The sequence below is a fragment of the Pleurodeles waltl genome, chromosome 4_2 (assembly GCF_031143425.1).
Source record: "Pleurodeles waltl isolate 20211129_DDA chromosome 4_2, aPleWal1.hap1.20221129, whole genome shotgun sequence".
NCBI lineage: Eukaryota > Metazoa > Chordata > Amphibia > Caudata > Salamandridae > Pleurodeles > Pleurodeles waltl.
This window is the reverse complement of record NC_090443.1, coordinates 946,485,156-946,503,279: the sequence shown is the minus strand read 5'-3', so window position 1 is coordinate 946,503,279 and position 18,124 is coordinate 946,485,156. Positions and strand designations below refer to the sequence as shown.

The window sequence follows — 18,124 nt, the reverse complement described above, 5'->3', positions numbered from 1 at the left end:
TCATACGGGGGGCAGGATACTGTTATCATGACCCCAAAGGACACCAAGAGATCCCGCATGGGCAAAATATTGCCCCATATATTTATTTTTTTGTCTACGCAAGGATCCACGGATCCCCTGGTGTGCTTAGTGCTACCCCCAGTGTAACTTTGCGATGGATGCAGATTCAAAGCAAAAATGTAAAAAAAAAAAAAAAATACACCCACTCACACACCAAACCCCCCGCCGCGCATGGCCAAAGGCTGTGCGTAACGTGGGTTGGGTGCATACGGGGGAGTTGGCCACAGGGCCTAGCTGCAGGTCAGGCCCTGAGGTCAACCTCCGCCGCGCACAACAAAAAGCTGTGCATGCCAGTGGTTGTATCAATATGAGGTGATTATGTATTACTTTATATTTAAAAAAAACAAAAAAAAAACATGCAAATTCACTGAAACAAAAACAAAAGTTATAGGGATGTTATAGTTAGGCTCACGTTTCTCTCATACAAAACCATCGAAATTCATCAGTTACAGTTATACTTAAAGTTCTACTTATCTGAAGAAACTAGAACTAGTGTTGTTGAGTATCTTTAGGCCACATAAGTATAACTGCTGAATTTCTATGATTTTGTGTGGGTAATATGTGAATCTAACTAATAACTTCCCTGTAACTTTTGTTTTTTTCCAGTGGGAATATATAAATAAAAATACGTATATTATATTTTTAATAGAAGGGGAAGGTCATTTTACTATACCAAACTATAACGTCTCTTAAACTTTTTTTTTTTTTTTTACTTTTTTCTTTTCATTGTATTGCCGGAGTTTTTAAATCCTATTCAGCCAACACTCTAACAGCCATGGCAGCATTAGGATGGCCCACTCCCATCCCTCTCCGGTGGATAGCCCATAGCACCCTTCCTTCCATGGTCAGTTTGCTTCTCCTGTCCATCCTGCTGTCCAATGGCTGTCTGTGTGCCCCTACTGCCTCCCGTCTGAGAGTACAAATTTAAGTTTCCATGTCAGAATGTTTTACTGATGTGGATGAGAAATAAATTTGAGAACTCATTGAAAATGTGTCCTCATTTTAGCTTTCATCAAGATGACGTTCAGGTGTGCCACACTGTTGTCAATAAATACAGAATATTAGCAATGTACTTCAGTAGGACATTGGGAGGCTGCAGTAGAACACTGGGAATCAACTGACAGGCTCCTTCTGTTGGAAGTTCGTTTTACTCCAAAAGTCCCTCTATTCTCACATGGGTGAGGGATATATAGGGCCTTATTATGACTTTGACGGATGGGATACTGCATCACAAACCTGGCGCATTTCCCGTCAGCCGTATTATAAGTATGATTATATCCTATGGAACTTGTAAAATGGCGGGTGGGATATCCATCACGTTTGTGACGGAGTATCCCATCCGCCACGGTCGTAATCAGGCCCATTGTGTGAATTTATAGCAAATGTGCTCTCATTTTAGCTTCTGGGGCACCTTCTATAACTGCTATGAATAAATCATGAGAGAAAACTGTTTTCTCTCAAACATGGTTCATCAAATCCCAGCAGGTGATCAGCATTTTTCAGTGGGTAAAATAACCTCACAACACACCACAATTCTTAAAATTATTATGGTACCACCAACAAATTATTTATATTGTGACTAAATTCTGTTCACATTTAAATGTGGTCCTTTCTGTGACCTCAAAAATCACTACAGTGCATTTCAATGGGGACCACAAACCTGAATCCTGTAATTGACTTGTTCCTTGTAATGTAGCCCGCTGAAGCATATCTAGACTCATAAAGCCCATGTGTACTTTTTTTTTCTTTTTTTTTTGCCCCCTTCATGACCACCCCAGCACATCCTTATGAATTTCTCAAACGGATGAATGGATTTACACCAAGTAAAAAAAAAAAGACACTTTCTTACTTAAGTTATAACCTTCTACTAAGTTTGGTGAGAGTACATCAAATATTTTAGAGCATATGTTCTAGTTTTATTTGCAGTGTTTTAAGTCTTACATATGTGGATTCAGTTCCAATAGATGTTTTGTAACTTTCTTAATTTGTACTATGAAATGTATATAGCTTTTGGTGTCCTCTGTATAGTGTTAATGTCAATTTTTCTTATTTTCTTTAGGGACAGCCCAAGAGTTTAAAAAACGCTTTGAGATTCCTATCCTAAAAGGAAGAGATGCTGATGCGAGTCCCAGTGATCGATTAAAGGGAGAAGAAAAACTGAAGGAATTAATTAGTGTAGTTAACAGGTAAAGCCTGTTTTTAATGGATTTTCTATTTGTGCAGAGCTCTTAATTGTTGCCTAGGCAGCTGGTATGAGGGCATAATCAAGATGCTATAGACCTGCTGGACTCACTGATGTTCTAAATAACTCTTGCAGTTTCAGAGGAAACAGTAAGGAAGCCAACTAACACTGGCTAAAAGATAAACAGGAAACTTTTTTGTAAAGTTCAACATTTTTTAATTGCTTTGTGCAGAAATTTAAAAGAGAACAGAAAGGAAAATCATCCATCTTCTTGTCTAGATATCACCACAAGTTATTGCCACACTTAATTAGCAAAAAGTGTAAAAAAAAAAAAGCTAAATGACACCAACATATGTTGTTGAATTTACCTACTCCCAGCTCTGCAGTGGAGAGCTCTTTGGAAAGCTTTTTCTTCCCATGCACCAAAACAATTATCTTGTTGCCCTCTGTTTGTTCATTCCTTAGTTCAGCAACCATTGGGCCCACTCCTGTGCTGCTCTGCAAGCCCATTGCTACCCTCATTGAAATCCTCTGAACTTGTAATTGTCCCTGTTGTTTTCTTTATATCTAACAATTGGTCCCTTCAGTCAAATCTGTCCCTCCATTCAAATATTTTTTCAGAAGTAGCGTTGAGGATTGTAATATTTTGTCAGAACTTATTTTTGGCTATATGGATAGCCTTCGATAATGGCATATTGGCACTACCACTAGATAATTTTTTTGTTGAGTTACTGGATTCCCTTTCACTTTTTTGGGGAGAGCTCCACCATCAGGATACCATTCAGACAAGTAAGACACTTCTGTGAATGAGCAGCAGACCATGTGATGAAGCATGACCTCATTGATAAATGAAGGCCTTGTGTTCTATCAAAAGGCATACCTTTTAGATTGAATCCAAATAATGCCTTTTCAGGATTTGGCTGCTGCATAAACTGTGCAAAAAAGTAGCCTGTACCATCCCAGAGTGCCATACCTTTTTTGCATCTGTTAGGTGAGTCAGGTTTCTTTGTTGCTTACAGTGTTGACTGTTGTGTCTTAGTTATGATAGTAACTGAAGTTAAAATCTTAAAGAAATTGCATTATGGTTGTTTGATAGATCAAGCCAGTTTGTTACATCAGACTTGTTTATTGCCTCATGACCGTTTGTTACAACATGATTGGTTCTTAAACCATGCCTGTTTGATACATTGTTCCCACTTAAATGTATAATACTCTGTTCATTCATATAAACCATTAGTGGGTTGTGTTTATTTGCTGGCAGAGTTTTCTGTGGATCCAGTGAGCTCGCTTATCACATGCACTTCCTCATTACTTCATAAATGAATGGCCATGATTCGTGCTGACAGGTTATTTGATGCCTTTGCTGGTTAGGAGACAGTTTAGGAGTCTTGTTCTAGGATAGGAGTATATAGCTGGTTCCGATCAAAGGTAACTGAGTTGTGTTTGCCTGCCAAAAGGTTACCTTACCCGGCACATTCTTGAATAGGGAACTGGCAAGGAAAAAGAAGTAGGCAGTCTCCTGTTCTGTGGGATGGTGTGGGGCTGATTTTACGTCAAATCTAAAAAATTAAACCTTCCCTTCTGTACTCTTGTAGTGTAGCTAAAGGGGTTTAAATGTTCTCTTGGACCTGTTCGGAAGGTGTGCACTCTTTGAAGGACACTGACCACAGTCACGTTCCATAGTGCTCTTGGCTAACCTTGCATCATTGTTTAGGCCCAATTATGGTCTGTTTAGTAAAAAATATTGGAGTAATCTGGTTTGTTCCTGTCCGTGGTATGTGGTTCTATACATATGAAGGGATGCTCTTTCTCTGATGTCCGAGATTATCTGGAAGTCCTAGTCAGTTTGCTGACTTAAGTGAACATACTGTGCTCTCTTCAGGTAGAATCAGAAGTTCTTGGTGAAGGCAGTGAAAATCACTTGATGATTGAATAGAAAGCAGAGAGTTTGGTTAGTGAAAGAGTTTGAGCTGTGGCCCAAGTAACAGGGCTATCATCTGGATGTTTCTGACTTTGAGGTCACCTCTTCCCATGCAATCCTCTGGGCAGCGGCGGCCGCTGCAAATCTCAAGGGGAGAGGAGGTGGGAATAATAAGAATATAAAAAATGTACCACTTCCCATCCCCGTCTCCTGCCGTCTCGCTCGTCGCTCCTCTTTTTCTGGTGTCCCAGCATTCTCTGAGGAACCACCCCTGCCTCTGGGATTTAGGCTTGAGACACATGGGTGAGTTGGTCTTGTACACCACACATTTAAAGGTACATGCCCATGTTCTAGGTAGGAGCAGAAAAGGACGTTGATTCCCCTAAGTATGTTTGTGATGTGAATGCCTTATAGAAGTGTAACGTAGTAGAATATGTCAGAAAATTAAAGAGAATGGTGTTGAAGTTGCTATCTGTTAACCTCCAAAAGTTTCCCAATTGTGGTTTCTGTCACCTTCCTGAGACAGTCACCCAGTGGTACAAAATGTGAGCCAAGTCACTAAAAATAATTCCTGGTTCTTGGAGATGCACAAGTGACGTAATGAGCCACTACTTTCTCCATTACTGCTGAGTCTACATGTATTTTTTAATAAGGGTTACGAGTACTGATGCCTTGCATGATGTGGTGATTCTATCAAGCTAGTTCACTGGTGAGTCATTCTTTGACCTGGGTAATATGAACTGTATCACCTGGGACCTATAAGGACAGAGGAGTGCAAAGGCAGTCTTCAGTCTTGACTGAGTTTTAAAGTATTGTTTTCCTGGGGCTGTGCATTGAAGGGAATCATTGGTTGTGGAGTAGGGGGAACTGGACGGCTTCTGGGTGAGTGGCAACTGTATAGCTCTATTGGTAAGTCAGACATTTTAGATGGACCCATTCACAGTTAAGCTAAGAGGAAGTACACCCCCAGGCTCGACAGGTGTCTCCTAGACATATGGAGAGAGACATCCCGTGAAGGCACATGCCTCTCGGCACAACAGAATGCCTGGTCTCGTATAGGCTTCGTGCTGTTGTTGAGAGACGCTTACACTTGAGTCACAGAAGTAACACATTTCCCGCATACATTTCAGACCACGCACCAGTCAAGTTAACAAGACAAATTTCACAGACCTCACCAAGGGTATTCACGTAGAGGCTGCCACCGGGAGCACGGGACGTGACATTCCGTGAGGGTATCTGATCAGCCACAATAGAATACTTTGAATATAACGAGGGCTCAGTCCAATCTCCTTCCACACTATAGGATTCAAAGTGGTGATCCGAGGGGCCTGAATAGCTCCGCAATCTGAAGTTCTCAAGGGCATCTGCTCCACACTGTCCAAACTAGAGCACAAGATCTATATGCAAGAATTGGACTACTTCCAATCAAAGGGCCTCTCTTGACCAGAATCTGCAACAAAATATCAGGATACTGTGAGGAAGCGACAAGAGAGACACATTATTTACTTAAAGAAACTCTAGCTTGTTGATTTGGTGAGGTGGAATGTCCGACCAAGACACTAAAGGGCATTCGCCGTAAACCACACACATCCACATACGTAACACAACTTCATGACTCCAACTCCCAGCCGGTCGCCTCCTCTGTAGAACTTCTAGAAGTGACGTCGGTCTTCTATTTTAATCTATAGCGACAAACAGCTACACCAGACCCAGCTGAGTTAACCGCCTACTTTGACACCATAAAACTGATATGGTTAGACCCCACACACCAAGAGTACTTAGACGCACCCATAACAGTGGACGAGATCATACAGGTATGGATACAAGTACATGAATGGCATCCTGAGAGATAAAGCCCCAGATCTGGACGGTCTGACCTTAGCTTTTTATAAAGAGTTCGGTAACCTCCATGCCCCTCATTTGTTAGCGATGTACCAAGAATCCTTGGCCACTAGGATGTTACCTCCCACACTGAGAGAAGCTGACATTATCACTCTACTCAAGCTGGACAAGCCGGCCGAGCACTGTGACTCCTATAGACTTATTTCACTTAATATGTTCATAATATGACATATGCCAAAGTGCTGGCGAATTGTTTGACCCCCTTACTAATGCCGATTGTTCGACCAGACCAATTGTGCTTGAGTGATCCACCTCACATAATCTCCGCACTATGCTTGCCGTAATGCACCACCTCGCTCCTCACATATCAGTGCTAGCAGCCTTGCTTGATGCCATCAAGACATTTGATTCCCTAGAATTGCACGTATTGGAAGGAGTACACAATTTATAAAGCAAATTAGACACCTACACACCCTCCCAACTGCTCAGGTACGCTTAAATGGGCTCCTCTCACACCTGATCCCCGTCACTTGTGGCACACGGCAGGGATACCCATTATCTCCAATATTTTTTGCTTTTGCCATGGAGCCATTGGCTGCGAGACTTCGCCAGCACCACACTAACCGAGGCATAAGCTTTAGCTCCAGAGGTCTTGTGGTTTCAATGTATGCGGATGACATCACTCTATATGTATGTAATCGCAGACTTTTCATCCTTGGCGTTGTCTCCCTTAACTTTTTGCCTCTGTTTCCCAGGTTTTTGATGTGTGCTGGACTCTGTTTTTGTTACCATGGGCACTTTACCACTGCTAACCAGTGGTAAATTGCAAGTGTTCCTATACAAAATGTGTATGTAATTGGTTTATCCATGATTGGCGTATTTGATTTACTAGTAAGTCCCTAGTAAAGAGCACTAGAGGTGCCCCGGGCCTGTAAACCAAATGCTACTAGTGGGCCTGCAGCACTGGTTGTGCCACTCACATAAATAGCTCTGTAATCATTTCTCAAACCTGCCACTGCAGTGTCTGTGTGTGCAGTTTTTAAATGTATATTCGACTTGGCAGTGTACCCACTTGCCAGGCCTCAACCATCCCTTTTCTTACATGTAAGGAACACCTAAGTTAGGCCCTAGGTAGCCCCAAGGGCAGGGTGCAGTGCATGGTTAAGGTGGGACATATAGTAATGTGTTTTATATGTCCTGACAGTGAAATATTGCTAAATTCGTTTTTCACTGTTGCAAGGCCTGTCCCTCTCATAGGTTAACGTGGGGGCTACCTTTAAATATGATGAAAGTGTAGATTCCCTTTGAGAGCGGATAGACGTGGAGTTTGGGGCCTCTGAGCTCACAATTTAAAAATGCATCTTTTAGCAAAGTTGATTTTAAGATTGTGTGTTTGAAAATGCCACTTTTAGAAAGTGAGCATTTTCTTGCTTAAACCATTTCTGTGACTCTGCCTGTTTATGGATTCCCTGTGTGGGTCAGTTTGGCAGTTGGGCTGGTTGCACCTCTCACTAGACAGTGACACAAAGGGAGCTGGGGTGTAGCCTGCATATCCTGATGAGTCATCTGTGCTAGGAGGGAGAGGAGGAGTGGTCACTCACACCTGAAAGGGCTGTGCCTGCCCTCACACAATGCAGTCTCTAACCCCCGGTGAGTGTCTGGGGCCTGGCCTGGGCAAGACAGGATTTCACAAACAAGAGAGAATTTTCTTTGAAGTAGGCCTACTTCAAAGGGAAAAATGGGTATAAGAAGGGCACCCAAAACCACAGACTTTAGAACACTTCTGGAAACCAAGAGGAACCTCTGCCTGGAGAAGAGCTGAAGAGCTGAAGAGCCGATGAAGAAGAGCTGCCGTGCCTGTGAGTGTGCTTTGTGGAGCTATCCTGCAGTTGCTGCTTCTTCCTATGCTAGAGGACAAAGACTGGACTTAATGTTGCCTTCCTTCTTGTGAAGAACTCTCCAAGGGTTTGATTTAGAGCTTGCCTCTTGTGTTTGAAGTCTCACGGACAGCAAAGACTTCTCTCTGCCAGCACCTGGAGTCTCTGGAGAGACTCCTACATTGCCAAGTGGTGCCCATCCAGTTCCTGGGACCCTGAAAGGAGAAGCTGGCAGCCCATGAGTGAGAAATCCACGCACCGACCGACGTGAGGGGAAAAGATCGACGTGACCCCTATCTGCGGCTGAAAAATCAATGCGTCGCCGGCTTTGCAGCTGAAAATCGACGCTCGCCCGCAACACGACCAGAAGATCGATGCCCGGAGCTGGGGAAACGATGCGTAGCATCGCTGACGGAGGCTGGTGAGATCGCAGCCCGCGCCCCGTGGTTTTCAGACCGCTGTGCGGCTGAATTTCTGACGCAAACACCTCTGGGCATGTAGAAACAACGCAAGGGCTGTCCGGACCCGAGAGTGCTGACCGGATTGACACATCACTCTCCTGCGGAGAGAAGAAGCGACGCACACCGGCCCAACTAAAGGAGAAACAATGCAAGGTCTCATGAGTGAGTGAAATTGACGCATCACAAGCCCTTTTTGACGCACACTCTCCTGTGCTGGGTTATTTTTGACGCACCCAAGGTACGTTTTCACGCTAACAGCGTTAGCATTGTGTTTAAAGTTACATGAAGACTCTTTATGCATTTTTTTGTGATAACTTGTGTATTGTGGATTTTTGTTGTTTTGGTTAGATAACTATTTCTATTTTTCTAAACCCGTGTTGTCATTTTGTAGTGTTTTCATTAAGTTACTGTGTGTGTTGGTACAAATACTTTACACCTAGCACTCTGAAGTTAAGCCTACTGCTCGTGCCAAGCTAGCAAGGGGATAAGCAGGGGTTAGCTGAAGGTGATTCTCTTTTACCCAGACTAGAGTGAGGGTCCTTGCTTGGACAGAGGGGGTAACCTGACTGTCCACCAAATACCCCATTACTAACACCAGGGAAAACCTAAATGCGCTTACCCGCAAAGTTGTGCGATTTGGCGGCTACTCCGGCATCACTGTAAGTTGGTCTAAATACACTCTTTCCGCTCACAGATTCCACATTATCTTTCAGATGTGAAAAACCACTAACATGATCGAGAAACCCAATAAGATATTTAGGTATTTGGCGCCATAGAGGTCTACAAGAGATTAGGCGTGCTAGTTATGGTCGCACTTTAGACTTCTGCTTGAGGACAGAATAGCTATTTGTCCCAACTGCCACTGACTATAGCGGTCCACATCACGATAGCTACAATGATCATACTTCTCAAACTACTATACCTCTTCATGAATATACCGCTTCTGCTGACCACCCAATTTTTCAAGAGGTTAAAGTGTAACCTGATACCAATATCCTGCGCCAGGAAACAGCAAAGGGTGTCTTATGAAACCCTCACACTACTGCAGTCACAAGGTGGACTTTGGGCCCCACACATGGTACTATATGCATTATGTGCCCAAGCTCACTTCCTCCACTATTGGATCCATTGCACCTTCCCCTGGCCTCTGTCGACCTTTCTTTTCACCCCCACACAAGACACCCAGAGGAGAAATTGACACCGTCGAGTGTGTACGATGGGCCTGGGAGGGTGTGCATAAATGTGCTGGCCTGTCTCTTTTGCATGCCCTGTCTGGCCCACAACCCCACATCTCCTCCATCCACTGTACTCTCGGACCTATACTCAGATGGTCAATCCTTGCCGCCTTTCAATGACACACCATGCACACAACTTTTAAGATACCCTCTTAGATTTTCAGCTACAAGCCACGTGTCGGGCAATGCACAGCACATTCCCGAACCCTCCACCATCCCTTTCAGCACCGGTGCACATATTCACCCCTCTTGCTCCCCTCCTGAAAATTGATCACCAGACTGTATAACCACATGCAGACTCGCGCTCCAATTATCATCCCAAAAACACGGGAAGCTTGGAGTGAAGACCTAGACTCCCCCCCGATGGAAGATCTGTGGACTTACTGCTGCAATCAAGTGACAATGCTTTTGCCAAATTATAGGCCGCGTTTCATACACTTTAAATACCCCCTCCGCCTATATCGCACTCCAGCGCAACTTTTTAAAATGGGTCTTTCCGCTGTTATTAGATGCATACGATGCAACGCTCCACAAGCCATCTTCCTTCACCTTGCATGGCAGTGTCCCCCAGTGACACGCTACTGGGCAGAAGTATGATATTATTCACCAGTTTACGGATTCAATACTACTACAGACCCCTTTGCCCAGATTGCTGGGCTACGTTAAAGACACAGCATCCCCAGACCGAAACTCACTGCTATGTTGTTTTCCTAGCAGAGGGTACAGTGGCCATGCACTGGGGTAGGAAACCAGCCCCCACCATAAAGGTGTGGCTAGCGGATGTGTCTTACTGCCAGGAACAACTCGCTGATGATTGGGAGCTAATGCTGCCTCGATCCCACCCACTAGACATATGGGAGCCATTTATTGCTAGCATCAGCAGGAGGACAGATAGTCCTCTAACTGCGGACAAACCTTCTGGGGAGGGTGCAAGTCACTAAACAACCATATTCCTGGTGGCAGCTTCTTGTCTTCACGAAACTGCTTACACATCTTGCCCAGCGTGTCGGATTGTCAATGTGGGGTTTTCCTTTTTTCGCATTGAGGGCCACTATCTGGTCAATGCTTTGTATTCCAATGCTGGAGATGTTCATGCACGCAACCGATTATGGAAATGTTATGGATCCTGTGGTACTGTATTCCTTTAATAAGGCATATGCTCTTGTTTGTTTTGTTGCTGCAAAATTTTCATAATAAAAATATTATTTAAAAAACTTGAATGAAGTAAGGAGGTTTGAATCCAAGGAGTCGTTTAGAGAATGCAGTTTGATGAGCTTTATGCTAGTTTCTTCCTTTTAAGCTGTTTGTCTAAACTCATGCTATTTAAACTGCTGTTTGTGCTTGACATGTGGGCTAATGTTTAATTTCTTCCTTTTAAGTTGGCATTGAGTTTTATGATCATTCAAACATTCCCAACTTGGCGCCCCTTGAGAGACTTATCTAGGGAAAACATATTTTACAGTAGAATGTTTCATTCTTGCAACTACCTTTTCCAGATGGTTTTTGCTACGTGTTTTTGAAGATTAGAAAGTTTTACAAAAAAAAACCTCCATGAGTTGAGAAGTAAAAAATCTTTGAAACTTTCCAGACTTTTTTTTCTAGTTACAAAAGGTTCTACGAAAGTGCTTGAATGATTTTGTTGGGACGCATTACAAAATGGATAAATACATTGTGTTGTATAAAGTATTTATTTGTTCCTGTTTATATTATTCCAGATGTCTGATTCGGCGAACATCGGATATTCTCTCTAAATACTTACCTGTGAAAATTGAGCAGGTGGTGTGTTGCAGGTAGAGTATAACTGAACCAGTATTTCTTATTTTTTATTATCAATTTCCTCTGCGATACGCATTTCACTTTATTATATCATAATTACATGCATAGGGTAATTCATGGACAGTATGTAATGCCGAAGCACATTTACAAGATGGTATCATGCTATTCCACTAGAGTGTTATTGATGCAAGAGTCTGCTTCTGTCGGTCGTGGGGCCTTTGTGGGTAGTGTGTTGATTATGTGCATGAGGACCCAAAGTGTGTTCTTCTCAACTTTTGTTGCAGCACCTATCTGTGAATTTGAAGGGAAACCAGAGTAGGAGGTAGGATGATTAAGCATTAAGTGCTAGAGTTTATAAGGACGAATAAGCATGAAGTGCTCGAGTTGGTAAGGATGATTAAGCATTAAGTGCTAGAGTTTGTAAGGGTGATTAAGCATTAAGTGCTCAAGTTTGTAAGGATGATTAAGTATTAAGTGCTAGAGTTGGTATGGCTAACACTTTTCTCAGTGCCTATGCGGGAAGACTATTGGAGTTGTGTGTACTGCAAAAATTACTCCAAACGTGTGGCAGCAAGTTTGTAGCTATGCCTACATGTTGTTGTGGAAGAGGATGAGACTAGACACCGTCAAAACATAGGATCCCCACCTTTGTAGAGGTTGGCTTTATACAGTTTAAAGCCTAGAAGTGTGCCTAGGAGTGCTGGTTGTAACAGTTGTATTGTGAAATACTTCACCGACTATAGTATGTGTTCAGGAAGGCACACCGGAGCATCAGAGGAGCAACCAGTAGGAATGGGCATTATAAAACCAGCTACAGTTGTCCTCCGATGGGTCCACCATGGACGGAAGATGCAACCGTCACATGATCAGCCACCGTATTTGTTCTGAGGACTCCACCTAAGAGCATCAAGAGCAGTTCATCGAAATGGGAGATTATAAAACCACGGATAGTATTTCTTCTGCAGAGTCTAAGTATGAATGGCAGGTAGCACCGGTAATGCGAGCAGCCATAGTATGTTCTGTAGCATCCACGCAGGAGCGGTAGAGGAGTCGCATTATGCACCCATTCATAGTGTATTCTCTGTGGAGTCTGAAGAGGAGCAATATATAGAAATGTGTAGTACAGCCATTCATAGTATATGGGTGGTAGAGGAGCAACCCGCATACAACTAATGATAATCGAAATGGGCGCTGTACAACCAGCAGTGCTGCATGGGTTGAAGAGCATTCGCAGGAGAAACTGTGGAGAAGCTCCAGGAAATGAGGAGAATAGAACCAGCCATTTTATTTGCTCTCACGCGGTAATACAACCAGCTCTTCTGAATGGTCTGACTAGTCCACCTAGAGGCAGAGGAGGGACCATTGAGAATTGTTGGCATACAAATAGCCTCAGTATTTGCTCTGAGGAGTCCACCATAGGAGCCATCCCTAGGCATGGTATACAGCCATGCAGTGGGACTGACAAAAAGTGGGATGGTTTTGAAAGAAATGCAGTGGAACCTCAGGGGAGAGGTTTTGCCCTAAAGCTTTTCCTCTGCCCAAACAAGGAAGTCTCCACAGGAAGGCCTGTCCACCCTTCCCTTAAACTACCAGACTGATCACCCTGGTAGGGGAGGTTAAGTAAGGGAACGCAAAATGTTCAGTGAAAGAGGCCGGACAGAGTGCACTCCTATCACTCTCCAAGGAGCAGCTCCCATCCCCGGATGTTCAAAACCCAAAATCACCATTATTAAGCCTCACCTGCCGAGAGGCAACAAAATACAAATAAAGCAGGAAACAGCAGTGTACTGAATATGTTGCGTGCAGCGCACTCCACTTAAAAATCAGGGGCACTCGAGTACAGCTTAGCACTCCTCCGGAAATTTCCAAAGGGAAACGTCAATGTTCTTCTCGGGGCCCAGCTTAGCCGCTTTAAGGAGCAGAGGTGTTCCCACGGGTAGGCAGAGTACCCGGCGAGGGCCAGGCCAATTGTTGCGCCCTTGGACGGCGCGGAATTGTGGCCAGCGCGAGGAGACGGGAACAAAGAGTCACTTCGGGCCAGGGGAAGTGGGCGGGGAGGGGGCGGGTACCGTGGCAGTGCTTGTGATTAACTGCGGGAGCTGGTCGGTTTGGACCAATTGCAGAGCACTTAGTGATCGGGTTGAGACCACCTTTTAAGGTTTGGAGTAGATCGTCATTCTGATTTGGAGTCTGTCTAGTCACGGGAACGTGTGCTGTCCCTGCTCGCACCAGCGCACAGTGTATGAGTCTAAGGCTATCAGACATTTTGTGATGTGATAATCAGACATGGCTGTTCAGTTGAAGTCTGCCGCCAATGCATCTGTGAAGCTAGGATTGGGCATTTATATCCATCTATATAAAGAGAATCAAAAGAGACTCAATGAAATTTCATTTCCATCATGATAAAACAAAAAAGATTCAAAGGGAGGGCACGAGGATGAAAAGTTGTGGCTAGAATAGGTAGATACTTGTAAATGGAGATATTGAGTGGGAGCATGGAATGGCAAAGGTGAGCAAGATAGAATAGAAGAGGAGTGAAAGATGAGGAATAATTCACAGAAGATGGAAATGTTTTATTTATTGTAAAACTGGGTATTGATAACTTTTGATGGAGCCTGTCAGAAAAGTCCTATGCTTTCCGTTATGTTATTGACTGCCTCAGTCCAAAGAGGCCCATGAAGCAAAGATGGGTCCGGTAATTAAGCTGTGAGTAATTGTTTTCCTCCTCGGAGCCCGTACTGTAATTACTAAGGTGGTAATGAATTAGGATATTCGGCATAGTCTCAGAAGTTATTGCCTGTGTCTTGCAGACATGGCTGGAGGAAACAATATTCCCAATGATTATTTCCCAAAACCCAGGGCCAACTTTAAAATAGTGTAGAAATGTCTGCATGTTAAGTATTCTTCCATTTCCATAAAGTTTTACAGCCAGTCTGACATCAGTGTGAGGCGCAGGTTTGATTTTTATTTGTTTTTGTTTTTACTTCTCCATCAGTTCCACTTCCCAACCCTCTTTGCGCTTGTCTCCTGAAACCCCACCCCCTCACAAAAAACATTTCACTATATAAAAACACAGTATTAGTCAGTTATTGTTATTGAAAGTGTTACTGTATCTTTCTTTTATCCTGAGAAGAGTTCCATAAACACAGAATTATGAGTAACAACTTCTAGAGAGTCATTTAACTCCATTAACAAACTGAGTCATGGACCATGTGTTGATCGATCTCAGGATCTGCAATTTGAGAATATAAGAATATTGGTGACCTCCTATAGGACCCATCATGAAAACAGAAAAGATTTTTGAAGCACAGGAAATAATTTCTGCTTCAAGTTGGTGGTTCTACTGAAAATGTCCCAGAGGAGCCCACTCTACCTTTCCTTCGACTTGGCCACTTGTCTTATCATTTCCTACAATTCTACATACGTTTTCTTATCCAAACCTAACTTCCTGCTCACCTTCTCCCTCCCATTCCTTACCCCTCCCTTTGTAGCCTATCCCTTTCCACATACTATGCTCTGTTTTCCTACACAGTACATCAAACCCCTACAGTAGAATTATTACTGCTATGTTTGAGATGAATATTCTTTCAGGAACCATTGATGTACCTATTACAACTCCCCCCTGTTATTTGGCCTCCTTGGCTGTATGCTTTGTGCATGCCTACGACTCAAAATATTTGTCTACTTTTTCTGATCTCTCACAGACCGTCCTGCAATAATGTCAGTTGTCCCACAGCCATGATAATTTGGGCTATGTTTTGGTTAATAAAAATGTAACTAAAACAATACCTGCAGATAGATAAATATCGCTTTGTTTATATGCAAGGCAATGCCACGCTTTTAGATAAATATCGGTTTGTTTCTATGAAGGGCCATGCCAACCTTTGGGAAGAAGGTACATGTATTCATTGATCTGAAGATGAACGTTCTTATGTATACTGTCACACCTTTATCACTGGAATGTTGACTTGCCCCAGGCTCACCCCTCTGCAGACCGAGCTGTACAGGCGGTTTTTGAAACAAGCCACGCCAGCGGAAGAGCTCAACGAGGGGAAGATAAGCGTGTCTTCATTGTCATCCATAACATCACTGAAAAAGCTTTGCAACCGTGAGTATAGCTTAAGATTGCCTGTCGTGCGTTGAGGCCTGTACCTGTTTGTAATGTTATCGAAGACTGGACACTGTCAAACCGTTGCCTTTTCCATCGTTTTGCAGAATCTATTTCATTTTACAGGTCCAGCTATTGAGGGACAGGGCTTAAAGAAGATAAATGTTTAAAACTGAAACGTGTGATCTTCAGCTGATCTCCTAGAGCTTCCAAAATGTGCTGAATGCACAAGCTCCTATCTTTCTCTGTGTTACCTACAAATCATAAACATGACCTCTACTGTCTACTGCAGTGGTCTGTTTGAGATGAAGCCCCCTGCATGGTTCAGTGTTTGCACAGCCCCTCCAGATTGACTACAGTAAATAGGCATTAACATCTACTTGTGACTACTTCTGGGAAACCTATATAATTGCTCTTCAAAGTACCAGAGAATCATTATCAATAACGTTAGTTGATTATCTGTAAAATATTCAACCTCCTATTTCTTGCCGTGGACTCTATGGATGAGTAGTTACATGCTGTCAAGTTTTGAATTTCATTCTGGCGTGTTCTAAAGTAATATTGCAAGTTAAGCATTGGCATGTTGTATGCTTAAGGCTCGGTTTCTGCTTTTACAAGCTGCTGTTTTTCCACAGCATCTGCACATTAATGCAGATGCCCGATTTCTTTTGTGCTTTTTGTTTCCTATTCTAGACCCAGGTCTCATATATGAGAAGTGTGTTGAGGAGGAGGAAGGATTTGAAGGAGCAGTGAATTTATTTCCACCCGGATACAGCACCAAATCTGTGGAGCCACAACTCTCAGGTACTGAACATCCTGCAAGAATTTTATTTCTATGATTCCAGAGTGAATGATTGTACACTAGTACTGGACAGAAATATGTACACTAGTACTGGACAGAAATATACAAAAGGTACCCTAATATATTAGGTCGGCCTAACAAGGAAGGAGCTCTTGTGCATTACTAATTGTCTATTATTCATGGAGGTATCTCCTCATACACATGAAAGGTGCGTTAACATCGTTCTCAATGTGTGGTTCCAGCAAATAAGTGAGGAATGTCCATGGGTACGATCTAGAGCAGATAAGCATTCTGCCTAGTGCTATCCAGTGTGAGGTATCCATTTCAGTTCCAGGCAGGGAGGATAAAAATTTTCAAGATTGTCTGGGTCCTCGCACTCACTGTATTTTTATTGGTGACCAGTTCCAAAGGCTATCGCAAATGTTAAATTGTGGAAGGGTTGGCCGGAGTGCCAAGAACTTTTTCCTTCTCACCACCCTGTTGTGGGAGAAGTCAGCCGTGATGTAGCTTCTGGCATCTTTGTATAAATGGTCCATTATGATGTTTAGCTGTAGTGATTAGTTGTCGGGCCGCCTGCTGGTGCAAAGGAAAACAGGCAATAAGTTGCCTAAGAGTATTATCGTGTATCCCCTCTGGTGCGGATCCTTTGGGACCGTTGGAACTCTAATGGTGGAGTAAACATAAGGCCAGTAAGTTCCAAGATGAATGCAAGTGTTAGAAATGGGGTCTTCGGTTTGCAGTCAGGTTACCCCCGGTCCAAGCAAGGACCCTCACTCTAGTCAGGGTAAAGGAGAATCACCCGCAGTTAACCCCCGTTCACCCCCTTGGTAGCTTGGCACAAGCAGGCAGGCATAACTTCAGAGTCTAGGTGTAAAGTATTTGTACCAACACACACAATAACTCAGTGAAAACACTACAAAATGGCACAACACAGGTTTAGAAAAATTGAAAATATTTATCTAAACAAAACAAGACTAAAACGACAAAAATCCACAATACACAAGTCAAGTTATGAATTAAAAGCAAGAAAGAGTCTTAAATTCTTTTGTAAACAGTAAAAATACTGTTAGTGTTGAAAAGTACCTGGGTAGTGTCAAAAAAACAATCACAGTCGAGTGTGCGTCTGAAAAAGCTAGCGATGCGTCAATTTCTCATCCGCAAGCAATATAGTGCGTCGTTTCTCCTCCAGTCAGGTCGGCATGCGTCGTTTTTCCTCTCCGCAGGAGAGCGATGCGTCGATCCGGGCAGGCACTCTGGTCGGGCAGGCTTTGCATCGTTTTTCCGTGCCCACCAAGGTTTGCGTCAAAAATCCTGCTGCAAGGTATCAGCAAAACAGCGCTATGTGTGTTGCGACGTTATCAGCCTCCGTCAGCGGGTGTTGCGCGTCATTTCTTCAGCTGCGTCGATCTTCCAGCCGCAATGCAGGTGGAGCGTTGATTTCAGCCGCGAAGCCGGCGGCAAATTGTTTTTCAGCCATGTCTCAGAAGGTACATCCGCATTTTCCCCTCACAGCGGTCTGTGCATGGATTTTCAGGCTTGGTCTGCAAGCTTCACCTTCCAAGGCCCCAGGAACTGGAAAGGACACCACTTGGCAGGGCAGGAGTCTCAGCAGAGAGTCCAGGTGCTGGGAGGAGAAGTCTTTGATGGCCCTGAGACTTCAACAACAGGAGGCAAGCTCAGGACAAGCCCTTGAAGATTTCATCACAAGCAGAAATGCACAAGTAAGTCCAGACTTTGTCCCCTTGAACAGGCAGAAGCAGCAACTGCAGGATAGCTCCACAAAGCACAGTCACAGGCAGGGCAGCACGTCTACTCAGCTCTTCAGCTCTTCTCCAGGCAGAGGTTCCACTTGATGTCCAG

General features: G+C 43.6%; 1 protein-coding gene across 1 annotated transcript in view; it reads left to right on the top strand.

Annotated features, from left to right (window-relative positions):
- The window catches only part of RAD54L (RAD54 like), a 112,562-nt gene that overhangs the window by 62,188 nt on the left and 32,250 nt on the right, over positions 1-18,124 (top strand). The window contains exons 10-13 of the mRNA XM_069232758.1: positions 2,120-2,246; positions 11,294-11,368; positions 15,332-15,462; positions 16,156-16,266. Coding sequence (XP_069088859.1) covers positions 2,120-2,246; positions 11,294-11,368; positions 15,332-15,462; positions 16,156-16,266 — 444 coding nt within the window. The remainder of the gene's footprint in view (positions 1-2,119; positions 2,247-11,293; positions 11,369-15,331; positions 15,463-16,155; positions 16,267-18,124) is intronic.